This window comes from Lithobates pipiens, unplaced genomic scaffold (assembly GCF_037356315.1).
Source record: "Lithobates pipiens isolate NorthernLeopardFrog02 unplaced genomic scaffold, aLitPip1_a1.2 Scaffold_22, whole genome shotgun sequence".
NCBI classification, from domain to species: domain Eukaryota; kingdom Metazoa; phylum Chordata; class Amphibia; order Anura; family Ranidae; genus Lithobates; species Lithobates pipiens.
In genome coordinates this window covers 29,618,805-29,634,288 of record NW_027507784.1, presented here as the reverse complement: position 1 = coordinate 29,634,288, position 15,484 = coordinate 29,618,805, and the positions used below count along the sequence as shown (strand labels likewise).

The following is a 15,484-nucleotide window of genomic DNA, read 5'->3' as shown; positions in this document are numbered from 1 at the left end:
GTCCGTTGGGTTCAATATTGAGTTGGCCCACCCTTTGCAGCTATAACAGCTTCAACTCTTCTGGGAAGGCCGTCCACAAGGTTTAGGAGTGTCTATGGGAATGTTTGACCATTCTTCCAGAAGTGCATTTGTGAGGTCAGGCACTGATGTTGGACATCCCAAAGGTGTTAAAGGTCAGGACTCTGTGCAGGCTAGTCAAGTTCCTCCACCCCAAACTCACTCATCCATGTCTTTATGGACCTTGCTTTGTGCACTGTCATAGTTTCATAGTTAGTTTCATAGTTAGCAAGGTTGAATAAAGACACCAGTCCATCCAGTTCAACCTGAGTGAGTGTCTACAATTGTCCCTATCCCTGTACATTGCACACTCACATCAGTCCCTACCCTCAAGGAGCCCACAATCCAAGGTCTCCCTTCTTATACTAGGGCCAATTTTGGACAGAAGCCAATTAACCTACCAGCATGTCTTTGGAGTGTGGGAGGAAACTGGAGTAACCAGAGGAAACCCACGCAGGCACAGGGAGAACATGCAAACTCCAGGCAGGTAGTGTCGTGGTTGGGATTTGAACCAGCGACCCTTCTTACTGCTAGGTGAGAGTGCTACTCACTACGCCACTGTGCTGCCCAATGTTCATGTTGGAACAGGAACAGGAAGGGGCCATCCCCAAAATGTTCCTACGAAGTTGGGAGCATGAAATTGTCCAAAATGTCTTGGTATGCTGACGCCTTAAGATTTCCCTTCACTGGAAGTAAAGGGCCAAGCCCAACCCCTAAAAAACAACCCCACACCATAATCCCCCCCCTCCACCAAATGATTTGGACCAGTGCACAAAGCAAGGTCCATAAAGACATGGATGAGCAAGTTTGGGGTAGAGGAACTTCACTGGCCTGCACAGAGTCCTGACCTCAACCCGATAGAACAGCTTTGGGGTGAATTAGAGCGAAGACTGCAAGCCAGGCCTTCTCGTCCAACATCAGTGCCTGACCTCACAAATGGGCTTCTGGAGGAAGCATTCCCATAGACACACTCCTAAATTCTTGGTGATATCACGCCAGTGAAGTCCCCACAATTCTTGATGAGGGGAACGCACCCCAGCGAGGTCCCTCAATTCTTGGTGAGGACAATCTCCCCAGTCAGGCCCTCACATTATTGGTAAGGGAAACCTCCACAGCAGGGGTTCCCAATATCTTGATGAGAGAAAATCCCCACAGTGGGGTCCCCCAATTCATAGTGAAGGCAATTCAGCTGGAACCGGACAAATTTCGATCTATGTCACAAAAAGAAATGAGAAACCATGGACAGAAAATGTAACTCTTTACCAAAAATTTGCCCAGCCAGAGACCCCTTGGTGGAGAAGGTGAGGGGTCTCTGGTGCTTCTTGGGTTATCCTTGGAGTTGGGTTACTATTACTCACCATTGCTGAGGGTCCCGAGGGTCTCATCCATGTGTAGGTCGAACACTCGTATCTCAGACAAGTTATCGCTTCGTTCTATCAACATTCGGACCAGGTGAGAGCCAAGAAAACCGCATCCTCCGGTCACCACGTACACCTGGCCTTCCTCCAGTGCCATCTGCGGGAGAAGGAAGAACTGTGTAAGGAACGGCGGCAGATACAGACAACAGATCACTTGACCTTCAAAATATACATAAATATTCCACAATCCATTCAATCTCTCTTCAGCCAGTGATGGATTAATACTCCCTTATGTGATCTTTGATGTCTCTGTCCTCACAACCCTTTGGATTTTCGGAATTCTTTGAAGATGTGTAAGCTTTAAAAAGGACTTTTATGCCACCTTTTGTAACTATATTCATACAAAAACATTTGTGCACCATTTTTTTAATGATCATTTTGATAACAAAACAGTAAAAACTTTAACCCCTTCCAGATCGGCGCACGACGATGTACGTCGGCAGAATGGCACGGGCAGGCATATTGGCGTACAGGTATGTCCAATTGTATTTGCCCCCCTGCCATTGCATGCACGCCGGCATGTTCGCATGCCGGTCGGGACCCCCATGAGTCCGTTCGCGGGTCCCCCGGACTCGATCGCTGCGGAGATACCCGCGTTCGTCTCACGGGGAGGCTGAACGGGGAGATGCCGATGTAAACAGCATCTCCCCATTCTGCCTAGCAACAAGTGACACTGATCTCTGCTCCATGTGATTGGAGCAGAGATCAGTGTTCACTAACACACAGCCACGCCCCCCCCACAGTTAGTAACATGCCCCTAGGACAGACTTATCCCCTACACTGCCACCCCCTGGTTAACCCCTTCACTGCCAGTGTCATTTACACAGGAATCAGTGCATTTGTATAGCACTGATTGCTGTATAAATGACAATGGTCCCAAAAATGTGTCAAAAATGTCCAACGTGTCCTCCATAATGTCGCAGTCGCAATAAAAAAAAAAAAAAAAAAAAAAAAAAAAAAAAAAAAAAATCGCTGATCGCCGCCATTACTAGTAAAAAAAAAAAAAAAAAAAAAAAAAAAAAAAAAATGTATGTATGTGTATATGTATATATATATATATATATATATATATATATATATATATATATATATATATATATATATATATATATATATATATACACACACACAAATAAATAAAAATGCTATAAAACGATCCCCTATATTGTAAACGCTATAAATTTTGTGCAAACCAATCAATAATCGCTTATTGCGATTTTTTTACCAAAAATATGTAGAAGAATACGTATCGGCCTAAACTGAGGGAAAAAAATTGTTTTTTTTTATATATTTTTGGGTGATATTTATTATAACAAAAAGTAAAAAAATAATGAATTTTTTTCAAAATTGTCGCTCTATTTTTGTTTATAGTGCAAAAAATAAAAAACCGCAGTGGTGATCAAATACCACCAAAAGAAAGCTCTATTTGTGGGGAAAAAATAAAAAAATAAAAAGGACGTCAATTTTGTTTGGGAGCCATGTCGCACAACCACGCAATTGTCAGTTAAAGCGACACAGTGCCAAATTGCAAAAAGTGGTCTGGTCTTAAGCCAGCAAAATGGTCCCGGTCTGAAAGCAGTTAAAAAGAAGCTTCTATTGTAATTCTCACCTTGAATCCCTTGCAGTACTTCTTTTCCGCCACTAGATGTCCTCTGTTTTTTTCAGGTTAAATAATGGCAGAATTTTTAAAACCAAGTCATTTGTCCCCCGGCTGTCAAGGATCTGCCCCTAGAGTGGGTGAACTTTAAGTACAGTACATTATTCCACCAATGGAAATCCACAAACCATACATTAGCGAATGCACAGTTTGTGGATTTCCAACAGAATGTGTGATTGGTTGTGCTGCCCCCTACAGCCTACGTTGGCTCCATTCCCATAGCAATGACTCTCCTCCACTACCCAAAGCTCATACCGAGCTCCCAACAGAAAACCCACCTTAATTCAAAAAAGGCAAGTTTTTTTTTTTTTTAAGTCAGCTTCCAATTGGATTTTTAAACCTCAAAACATTCAATTTAAATCCGTTAAATATGTACCAGCTGCGCCAAAGCAAAAAAGGTGTGCAAAGTCTTCCATTTCATTTCCTTTAGAAAATAATAGAAAAGCCTGTCCCCTGCCAGCATACTACAGAGAAGGACCCACTGAAGCAGCGGCCCCTCTGCTGAGGTCCAGCGTGCCCCATTAGACCCCTTTCACACTGAAGCGCTTTACGGGCACTACAGCACTAAGAATAGCGCTTGCAAAGAGCTGCTCCTGTCTCTCCAGTGTGAAAGCCCTGAGTGCTTGCACACTGGGAGCGGTGCGCTTGCAGGACATTAAAAATAAAAATAAATAAAACTCCTGCAAGCAGCATCTTTGGAGCAGTGAATGAGTAAACCACTCCGGCCCATTGAAATCAATGGGGCAGCGCAGCTATACCACCAGCATAGCGCTACTGCAGCAGTGTTTAGCAGTGGTTTTAACACTTTTTCAGCACTAGTAGGGGTAAAAGCGCCCTGCTAGTGGCTGAATATCGGCGCGAAATTGACGCTAAGACACCACTAAAAATAGCGGCGCTTTACCGCCGATGCACCCACAGCCCCAGTGTGAAAGAAGCCTTAAAGTGGATGTAAACCCTCTCCTATACCCAGTGAAGTGAACAGCCTCAGATGGTACACAGAGATGAAACAAATCTCCCTACCTAAGTTTTACATGTATATCTGCTGTCTTCATCTTCATATACTGTTTAGAAAGTGCACATCCCGTTAGAATTTTTCTCTCTTTCTGTTCCAGCAGGGGGAGGGGAGTCTTGCCATACACTGTGAGACAGCTGATTGGGGGAAAGGCACACACCCCCCCCCCCCACCCCCCTCTCTTCATAGGCACAGACTTGCAGAGCTGTGCTGTGAATGGACCAGCTCTGTGCTAATTTATAACTCCCGCCCTGACACAAATTTCAGGCTGGTTTTATCACAGTTGACAGAACTTCTCAGAAGTTATCAGGCTGATAACAGAAGAACAGAGCAGGAGAAAGACACGGGACTTAGTGCTTTAAAGAGAGATAAGAAAACACTGCAGATATATGTGCCCAGATTGTTCAGGTTTACATCCACTTAAGACCACACACATACAATTATATATATATATATATATATATATATATATATATATATATATATATATATAAATAAAAAATTTAGATTTCGCTATTTCTGAGGATCACGTCGCATTCCACAGGAACATGTGTAAAGAAATTGATTATTTTACTTAGCAAAAATGTCACAATTGCACTATCTTGATATCGCCGATAATTCACGGTGCCACGCTACTCCGCTGTGCAGTGCCATCTTGCCTGCGAGTGTCCCTTTATCAATGAAACAGAGATGTGACGGGTTTCAAGAAAAATGGCGGCACAAGGCAGCGCCGAAAAGGCACCCGATTTTTCTCAGCAGTGCAGAAAAGAATAATAAAATTTTTCACATTACCATTTTCCATTTCTTAAGATCAATGGAAAAATAAATATCAATGACAGGTCCACTTTAATGAACGCGGTCGTCTGGTCTCAGTAAGCGAATCACGTCTTATGCAAGACGCCTTGTCTGAACGCTGGCGCAAGCGACACTGGCCTCCGAGCATTTCAGGAACTTAGAGGTCACGCAAGCTTTTTTTTTTTTTTTTTTTTTTTTTTTCGCAAGGTAACAATCGTAACATGTCATTTCATAAATAATATATAATAATTCATATAATTAATATAATTAATTTCATAATTAACTCATCATGCAAATACCATTACCCAAGCTGATTCTGATCTTTACCTTATAGATGATTTGAGAATCAGCGCAGTAGGGGCATTACCCGGTGTGACCAATCAGAGTGCAGCTCACATTACCCCACGCTAGGTGGTAAACAATGACAGCTAACTAACCCAGTGGCGGTCATCAGCGGCGTCTGTCATTATGACAATAAAGAGTTCTTTGCCAAACGCAGCGCAGAGAGAAAAGGCGAGGGATTTAGCGCAGGTTGCAGGAAACCAATATAAAGTGACGTGAAAAAAAAAAAAAAAAGACATTATTCCATTGTTTGTCATTATTTTGCCAACGCTTGAACACAGGATAGTCACACGTGGTCAGGATGTGGTTAATATTTCCTGCCCGCTGTCAGAATTTCACATCCTGCTTTGAGTCCCGTTTACTGTCGCATTGACAACCATAGCCCCGGAAGGATTTACCCCCCTTCCTGACCAGAGCACTTTTTTTGCGATGCGCCACTGCGTCGCTTTAACTGACAATTGCGCGGTCGCACCCTTAAAAAAATTGACATTCCTTTTTTTTTTTCCCCCACAAATAGAGCTTTCTTTTGGTGGTATTTGATCACCTCTGCGGTTTTTATTTTTTACGCTATAAACAATAAAAAAGGAGCGACATTTTTGAAAAAAAGCAATATTTTTTTCTTTTTACTATAATAAATATCCCCCAAAAATATATAAAAAAATTTTTTTTTTTCCTCAGTTTAGGCCGATACGTATTCTTCTACATATTTTTTTTAATACCAAAAATAATAATAAATAAAATTAAAAATCGCAATAAGCATATACTGATGGTTTGCCAAAAGTTATAGTGTCTACAAAATAGGATTGTTTTGTGGCATTTTTATTATTTATTTTTTTAAATTAGTAATGTCGGCGATCTGCGATTTTTATCGTGACTGCGACATAATGGCGGACACAGCGGACACTTTTTACACTATTTTAGGACCATTGTCATTTATACAGCGATCAGTGCTATAAAAATGCACTGCTTACTGTATAAATAACACTGGCAGGGAAGGGGTTAAACACTGGGGGGCGATCAAGGGGTTAAGTATGTCCTAGGGAGTGATGGGCTACCACTGACATGACAGCGATCAGTGATCTCTGTCATGTCACAAGGCAGAACGGGGAGATGCTATTTACTTCGGCATCTCCCCGTTCTTGAGCTCCGTGACACAGTCGCGGGTATCCCCACGGCAAAGGAATCCACAGGTCCCGCTACGGCGCTCGCGCAGCGGGAAATTCAAAGTAACACAGGGGTACGTTACTTTGCCCAGCCGTGCCATTCTGCCGGCTTATATTTGCCAACATCGGTCGGCAAGTGGTTAAAGGGTCATGCAAGCTTTTTTTCGCAATGCAACAAATGTAACATAAAATTTCATTTTATTAAAATCTGCAGCCATAACCCCTTCCTGCTGCCCGCGTCCTGGCCCCTTAATGAGTTGTAAAAGCCGGGAGGCTATGCTGGCATTCAGGTCATGTGAACGCTGTGATTGGCTGTCACATGTTCGGAAAGGTCCCGATTAGGGATGAGCTCAGGCGTGTTCGCATGGAACAAGTGCAGAGCCCGCCAGGAAGTCGGTGCAGCGCTGTGCTAATCACAGGCAGTGAGACATTGCCCCGATCTCTGCAGCTCGGGGCAATGTCTCACTGCCTTTGATTAGCGCAGCGCTGTGCCGACTTCCTGGCGGGCTCTGCACGTGTTCCATGTGAACACGCCTGAGCTCATCCCTACTCCAGATTGCTAGTATGCATTGGGAGCTTACTGGTTACCAGGACTGGACTGGGACAGAAATTTAGTCCTGGACTTCATCCAGACCGGCCCACTTATATTTTGAGTGTCCCATCAGCAGCCCCCTTACATCAGAGTGTCCCATCAGCAGCCCCCTTACATCAGAGTGTCCCATCAGCAGCCCCCTTACATCAGAGTGTCCCATCACCAGCCCCCTTACATCAGAGTGTCCCATCAGCAGCCCCCTTACATCAGAGTGTCCCATCAGCAGCCCCCTTACATCAGAGTGTCCCATCAGCAGCCCCCTTACATCAGAGTGTCCCATCAGCAGCCCCCTTACATCAGAGTGACCCATCAGCAGCCCCCTTACATCAGAGTGTCCCATCAGCAGTCCCCTTACATCAGAGTGTCCCATCACCACCCCCTTTACATCAGAGTGTCCCATCACCAGCCCCCTTACATCAGATTGTCCCATCAGCAGCCCCCTTACATCAGAGTGTCCCATCAGCAGCCCCCTTACATCAGAGTGTCCCATCACCACCCCCTTACATCAGAGTGTCCCATCACCAGCCCCCTTACATCAGATTGTCCCATCAGCAGCCCCCTTACATCAGAGTGTCCCATCAGCAGCCCCCTTACATCAGAGTGTCCCATCAGCAGCCCCCTTACATCAGAGTGTCCCATCAGCAGCCCCCTTACATCAGATTGTCCCATCAGCAGCCCCCTTACATCAGAGTGTCCCATCAGCAGCCCCCTTATATCTAAGGCCGCGTACACACGGGCGGACTGTTCGCCCAACTTTGTCCGCTGAACAGTGTTTGGGCGGACAGTCCGCTCGTGTGTGGGCTTTCAGCGGACAGTTTCAGCGGACAGTTTGACGAACAAGGTTTTTCGGAAATTCCGTAAAACTGTCCGCTGAAACCTTGTTTGAGCGAACAGTCCGCCCGTGTGTAGGCTTGTTCGACAAACTAAGTTCCGCGCATGCTCAGAAAGGCTTAACACGCCGAAAGTTATAATGCAGTGTATAGGACGTCGTATTTTTCGTCCCGTCGTACGTGCCGTTCACGTCATCGCGCACGGTTTCAGCAAACTGTTAGTTCGTCGTGTGTGGCCATGTCCGTCCATGCTAATTTTGAGCGGACTGTTTGCCGAAACTGTTTGACGGACAAAGTTGGGCGAACAGTCCCCGCGTGTGTACGCGGTCAGAGTGTCCCATCAGCAGCCCCTTACATCAGAGTGTCCCATCAGCAGCCCCCTTACATCACAGTGGCCCACTGAGTCATCGGCCCACCGGGAAACTCCCGGTAGACCCTACGGCCAGTACATGCCTGCCGGTTACCCACCGGCTCTCAGCACGGTGAGTTGTTTTAACAGAGCCGCGTATATGCAGCTGCTCAGTGTTAAGGCCCCCCCACCCTCCTCACCGAGCGGCCGCATAGAGGATCACATTATTTCCAACCATTGTAAAAGCTAAGCCTTCGCTAAGCCTTCGCACACCGTAATTGGAGGCACAGTAACCCTTCTGAATCATGCATGGCCTCAGTACAAGTGTGTGTCAGCCAATAGGTGGATTATATGGAGGCTCTTGTGTGTTCCAATCCGGCATCCATCCAACATAAGCTCAGCTGTCCGCTATACAGACAGGAATGTGCGCCAGTATTGTGCTATGAACTCTGGCTGAGCTCTGAGTACGCCTACACCCTACAAGCTGACATTACATGTAGAACCTTTTCTTTGATGAAGGGCAATTCCACCCAAAACTGACTTCACATCAGGTATACAGACCCCGGAAACTCAGCACATGGATTGTGGGAACCCCTCATAATGGGCACAGCAGGTGTATAGACCCAGAAACTCAGTACAGGGATGATGGGAACCCCTCATAATGGGCACAGCGGGTGTACAGACCTGGGAACTCAGGACAGGGATGGTGGGAACCCCTCATAATGGGCACAGCAGGTGTACAGACCCGGGAACTCAGCACAGGGATGGTGGAAACCCCTCATAATGGGCACAGCGGGTGTACAGACCCGGGAACTCAGCACAGGGATGGTGGGAACCCCTCATAATGGGCACAGCAGGTATACAGACCTGGGAACTCAGCACAGGGATGGTGGGAACCCCTCATAATGGGCACAGGTGGTGTACAGACCCGGGAACCCTGTACAGGGACCCTTTAAGCAGCGATGGTGAAGAATGGTGAGCGGCACATCAGATACAGGAGGAGTCCCCCCGCCACCATCCCCAGCTAAAAATCTGTGTTCTGCCATCTTTGAGATTCTCCAAGATTTGCTCACTAAGTTTTTACAGCTTTTTTTTTTTTTTCGTTTACACACAGGAGTCTCTTTCTTTTTTTTTTTGTAACTGCAGCAAGAGAAATAAGAAAAGAAAACCCTGGCAAGGCGTATGAAATAAGACCCCCTTGATATGCAGGTGGCGGGGAGGGGGAGGAGAACGTGTTGAGCTGCAGAACGGATAATGTGTAAATAAAGTAGTCTGCTCAGAAAGGTCAACAAAAGAACTTTGCTTTAGTAACCTTTCGCGTGGTGTGAATGACCCCACCTGATTTTAATCACATTCATCGCAGAATCTTGTGACATCATAGCAAAAGGACAAGCAGACAAATTGGCAAAAAAAATAAAAAACACACGGAGGAAATGCCGTGAAAATGGAGAAATAAAATCAAACACCAATGTAAGGAGCATTATTCCCAAAGACCACCAATGTAAGGGACATTCTTCTCACTGACCACCAATGTAAGGGACATTCTTCTCACTGACCACCAATGTAAGGAACATTCTTCCCACTGACCACCAATGTAAGGAACATTCTTCCCACTGATCACCAATGTAAGGAGCATTCTTCTCACTGATCACCAATGTAAGGAACATTCTTCCCACTGATCACCAATGTAAGGAACATTCTTCCCACTGATCACCAATGTAAGGAACATTCTTCCCACTGATCACCAATGTAAGGAACATTCTTCTCACTGATCACCAATGTAAGGAACATTCTTCTCACTGATCACCAATGTAAGGAACATTCTTCTCACTGACCACCAATGTAAGGAACATTCTTCCCACTGATCACCAATGTAAGGAACATTCTTCCCACTGATCACCAATGTAAGGAACATTCTTCCCACTGATCACCAATGTAAGGAACATTCTTCCCACTGATCACCAATGTAAGGAACATTCTTCCCACTGATCACCAATGTAAGGAACATTCTTCCCACTGATCACCAATGTAAGGAACATTCTTCTCACTGATCACCAATGTAAGGAACATTCTTCTCACTGACCACCAATGTAAGGAACATTCTTCCCACTGATCACCAATGTAAGGAGCATTCTTCTCACTGATCACCAATGTAAGGAACATTCTTCTCACTGATCACCAATGTAAGGAACATTCTTCTCACTGATCACCAATGTAAGGAACATTCTTCCCACTGATCACCAATGTAATGAACATTCTTCTCACTGATCACCAATGTAAGGAACATTCTTCCCACTGATCACCAATGTAAGGAACATTCTTCCCACTGATCACCAATGTAAGGAGCATTCTTCCCACTGATCACCAATGTAAGGAACATTCTTCTCACTGATCACCAATGTAAGGAACATTCTTCCCACTGATCACCAATGTAAGGAACATTCTTCTCACTGATCACCAATGTAAGGAACATTCTTCCCACTGATCACCAATGTAAGGAACATTCTTCTCACTGATCACCAATGTAAGGAACATTCTTCCCACTGATCACCAATGTAAGGAACATTCTTCTCACTGATCACCAATGTAAGGAACATTCTTCCCACTGATCACCAATGTAAGGAACATTCTTCCCACTGATCACCAATGTAAGGAGCATTCTTCCCACTGATCACCAATGTAAGGAACATTCTTCTCACTGATCACCAATGTAAGGAACATTCTTCTCACTGATCACCAATGTAAGGAACATTCTTCTCACTGACCACCAATGTAAGGAACATTCTTCTCACTGACCACCAATGTAAGGAACATTCTTCTCACTGATCACCAATGTAAGGAACATTCTTCTCACTGACCACCAATGTAAGGAACATTCTTCCCACTGATCACCAATGTAAGGAACATTCTTCCCACTGATCACCAATGTAAGGAGCATTCTTCCCACTGATCACCAATGTAAGGAACATTCTTCTCACTGACCACCAATGTAAGGAACATTCTTCCCACTGATCACCAATGTAAGGAACATTCTTCTCACTGACCACCAATGTAAGGAACATTCTTCCCACTGATCACCTATGTAAGGAACATTCTTCTCACTGATCACCAATGTAAGGAACATTCTTCTCACCGATCACCAATGTAAGGAACATTCTTCTCACCGATCACCAATGTAAGGAACATTCTTCTCACTGATCACCAATGTAAGGAACATTCTTCTCACTGATCACCAATGTAAGGGACATTCTTCTCACTGATCACCAATGTAAGGGACATTCTTCTCACTGATCACCAATGTAAGGAACATTCTTCCCACTGATCACCAATGTAAGGAACATTCTTCCCACTGATCACCAATGTAAGGAACATTCTTCTCACTGATCACCAATGTAAGGAACATTCTTCTCACTGACCACCAATGTAAGGAACATTCTTCCCACTGATCACCAATGTAAGGAGCATTCTTCTCACTGATCACCAATGTAAGGAACATTCTTCCCACTGATCACCAATGTAAGGAACATTTTTCTCACTGATCACCAATGTAAGGAGCATTCTTCCCACTGATCACCAATGTAAGGAACATTCTTCCCAATTTTTCTTTATTAAAAGTCTTGCAATCATTAAGCATAAAATCACAATATATAAATATACATAAATATATACATATTTACATAAATTAAAATAAATATAGCAAAACTGCTCTCAAACCAAAAAAAAAAAAAATACTTTACAGCAATAACATAAATCCTATTACGACTCACACCATTACACCAGACATCAAACTTGTGAGGTTAAGAAACAAACCTGCACCCATTATGCATGCAGCCCTTCTTCAAAAAGAAGATACTAACCAAAAAAAGCTAAGGGAGTGAAAGAACCAGAAAAAGAAAAGAGCTCCTCACCCAGAGATGGGCAGTTCACCAAAGGCAGGTCTGATATTCCTCCACGCCCTTATCCACACTGCCCGAGGCTCCCTGCCCTTCTCAAGACCCCGAATTTTCCCAACCTCACCCAGAATATCGTGCACCACCACCTCAACAGAGAGGACTTTCTTCCGCAGGGTAATCTGGTACCGTGCATTCCATGTGAAGTAACGGACAACTATACTAACTAAAAACAGTGTATCCAAATCAAAATCCCAGTGAGTCGGGAATGCCCCATACACCCACTCCGCATAACTCATGCGATAGAAAAAGGGGATGCCTAGAGCCCTCCCCACCCTTTTATACACCTCTATGTTAAAGGGACACAGGAGCAAAAAGTGGTCCATAGACTCCACTTTACCAACACACTCCGCTCTAGGACAATCCTGATCATCCACAGGGCGATGCTTCAAGTTCCCTCTCACATAGAGCCTTCCATGGAAGGCGAGCCAGGCTTGATCCCTAAACTTCAAGGGGATTCTTTCTAAATTGATTAAACGCAACCCTTCCCTCATTACAGAGCCTGGGCAATCCCTTAAGGCCAGTGACACACTGAAAGCAGAGCCCAAAATCCTCTTCTCCAGAAGCTTCCTGGGGAGGGACTTGATATCCTCCACTGTCACCTGCCACTGCCGAAGTATTTTCAGACACGGGGCAACATAAGCTGGGAGCTTGCCATGTCGGACTCTCAGACTTTTCACTGGCCCGCCATCTTCCCAGGATCGCAGAAAAGGCCTAAAACAAGATTGAAAAATACCCACCCATCCCGGCGGGTTCTCTGCTAGCATGTTACCAAGATTGTACTTTAAAAACAGCAGAGAAAAGAAAACTATTGGGTTGACCATTCCTAGGCCACCCTCCCGCCTAGACAGGTAAGTTACATTGCGTTTGATCAGGTTCAGCCTACTTCCCCATAACAGTTGGAAAAAGCAGCTGTACACCCTTGCATAGAGAGATACTGGCAAGATACAAACGAAGCTGACATATAAAAAAATTGGGACCAGGTACGTTTCAATCAAGTCAACCCTCTCCCTCAATGAAAGCTTCCATTTCTTCCAACTTGCTACTTTGGCATTGGCACACACCAACCTGCTTTCCCAATTTCGATGACCATAGTCACCAGGACCAAATTTGATGCCCAACACTTTAATTTCCTGCTGGGGCTCTGGGAAGGCATCCGGAAGTTCGAAGCTTTCACCTTCCTCACCCATCCAGAAAACTTCACTCTTTTCATGGTTGACTTTAGAACCAGAAGCCTCCGTGTACTGCTCTATCATAGAGACCACCTCCTGCGCCTCCTCCGTTCCAGAGACAATAACAGACACATCATCGGCATAGGCCACGACCTTCAAAGGTGGCACACCAGCAATGCCCAAAGGCACCCCGCACAAAGATCCACACTCTAGCCTTCTTATAAAGGGGTCGATTGCGAATACATATAACAGGGGGCTCAGAGGACATCCCTGGCGCACACCAGAGCCAACCTCAAAAGGCCGTCCAACCCAACCATTAACCAGTGGGAAGCTCTCAGCCCCTTTATATAATGTCTTCAGCCAATCTATAAACCTCCCCTGCAGGCCGTATCTACCAAGTAGCAAATACAGGTACTCGTGATTGACTCTATCAAAAGCCTTCGTCTGATCCAATGCCAGCAAGTACTTTCTCCATCCAGCAGCCCTGCATCGTTCCAAAGCCTCCCGGACAGCTAAAACCGCTGAAAAGGTACTTCTACCTTGGACCGAGCAGTGCTGATGACTGGACAACAAATCGCCTACCAATGACGACAAGCGCCAAAAAAGAATCTTCGCCAAGATCTTTCTATCAACATTGAGAAGACTGATGGGGCGCCAGTTCTCAATCATTGAGGGGTCTTTACCTTTTGACAGAAGAATCACAGCGGATTGCCTCATGGAGGGAGGGAGCGAACCCTCTTCTAGACAGCTGTTATAAACCTCCGCTAAAAAGGGAGCCAGAATGGACTTAAAACACTTGTAGAATTCAGCTGTCAACCCATCTGGCCCAGGCGATTTTTTGGTAGCCAGCTTCTCTATAGCATGAACTACCTCATCCACTGAAATTGGTTCTGTCAAATCCATCAAAGGCAATGTACCATTTCCCAATCCTGGAGTAGAATCCAGAAAGCTTTCCATCTTGTCCCGACAAAGGTCCTTTCTTCCTAGAAGATCTGCATAATATGATCTGAAGATCTCCAGGATCCCTGATCTGGACTTCACCAGGGAACCCGTACTATCCCTCAGGCCTATGACCGTCTTAACTGCTATGCCTTGCTTGCAGTTCTGGTAAGGATCAGGCGAGTGATATTTTCCATAATCCCTCTCCAGAACCAAGGAGGCATGCCGGTCGTATTGACACTTTCTAAGAAGAAACTTCACCTCAGAGATCTCCCCTGGATCTCCTCTATACGAGACAAGACGATCAAGCTTCCTCCGCAAATGCTGGTAGGCAATGTACATACCAAGCTGCTTCTTCTTACTTATGGCCTTGAAAAGTCCAATCGCCCTTTGTTTCACAAGTTCCCACCACTCTGACTTACTGCTGCAAAAGTCTAGAATAGAAACCTGTGCCTGGAAAAAATCCTCAAAGGATTGTCTTACCTCTACGTCTTCCAGGAGAGCCGAATTCAGTTTCCAGGTACCCCTTCCCCTGGGTGGAGTGTCCGAGGCATTCAGAGTCACAGACAGCATACAGTGGTCAGAGAACTCCACCGTCCTCAACTCAGGAGCCGAGAAAGCAGAGTTCTCCTTTAAAAAAAAAACCTATCTATCCTACTCTGACTATTCCCTCTCTGAAATGTGAATCCCGTGCTGCCAGGGCAGTGCTTAATATGCACATCTACCAGGCCTGCTTGTCTCACCATATCTCTAAGAAAAACGCTATTGTACGCCAGCCTGTCCACGGAGCCTCTCCTGTCTTCAGGCCTAATTATGGTGTTAAAATCACCTCCAAAGACAACCTGCTGGGACGTAAAAAGGAAGGGCTTGATCTCTGTGAGGAGGCATTTCCTGCCCCATCTTGACTGCGGTCCATAGATATTAATCAGGCGCAGGTCCTGCCCCCTAACAGACGTCCAAGACCATGCATCTCCCAATCTCTACCTCAATTACCCGCCGGCACGTTACCATATCGGTTTTAAAAAGGACCGCAACTCCGCTGCAGGGCTCTGCCGCAAGAGACCAAAAGGAGGGACCGCAATCTCCACTCCCTTTTTGCTAGATGGACATCGGCCAAAGTATTGAGCCAGGTCTCTTGCAAAAATAAAATCTCGGCATCAAACTCGCTGAGCAAAAATAAGGCAATATCACAAGCTCTTGCAGATTTC

General features: G+C 45.2%; 1 protein-coding gene across 3 annotated transcripts in view; it reads right to left on the bottom strand.

The window, feature by feature from the left end:
• HSD3B7 (hydroxy-delta-5-steroid dehydrogenase, 3 beta- and steroid delta-isomerase 7) overlaps positions 1-15,484 on the bottom strand; it is a 121,712-nt gene that overhangs the window by 89,541 nt on the left and 16,687 nt on the right. For all 3 annotated transcript variants that reach the window (XM_077447225.1, XM_077447226.1, XM_077447227.1), the window contains exon 2: positions 1,416-1,572. In XM_077447225.1, coding sequence (XP_077303351.1) covers positions 1,416-1,572 — 157 coding nt within the window. The remainder of the gene's footprint in view (positions 1-1,415; positions 1,573-15,484) is intronic.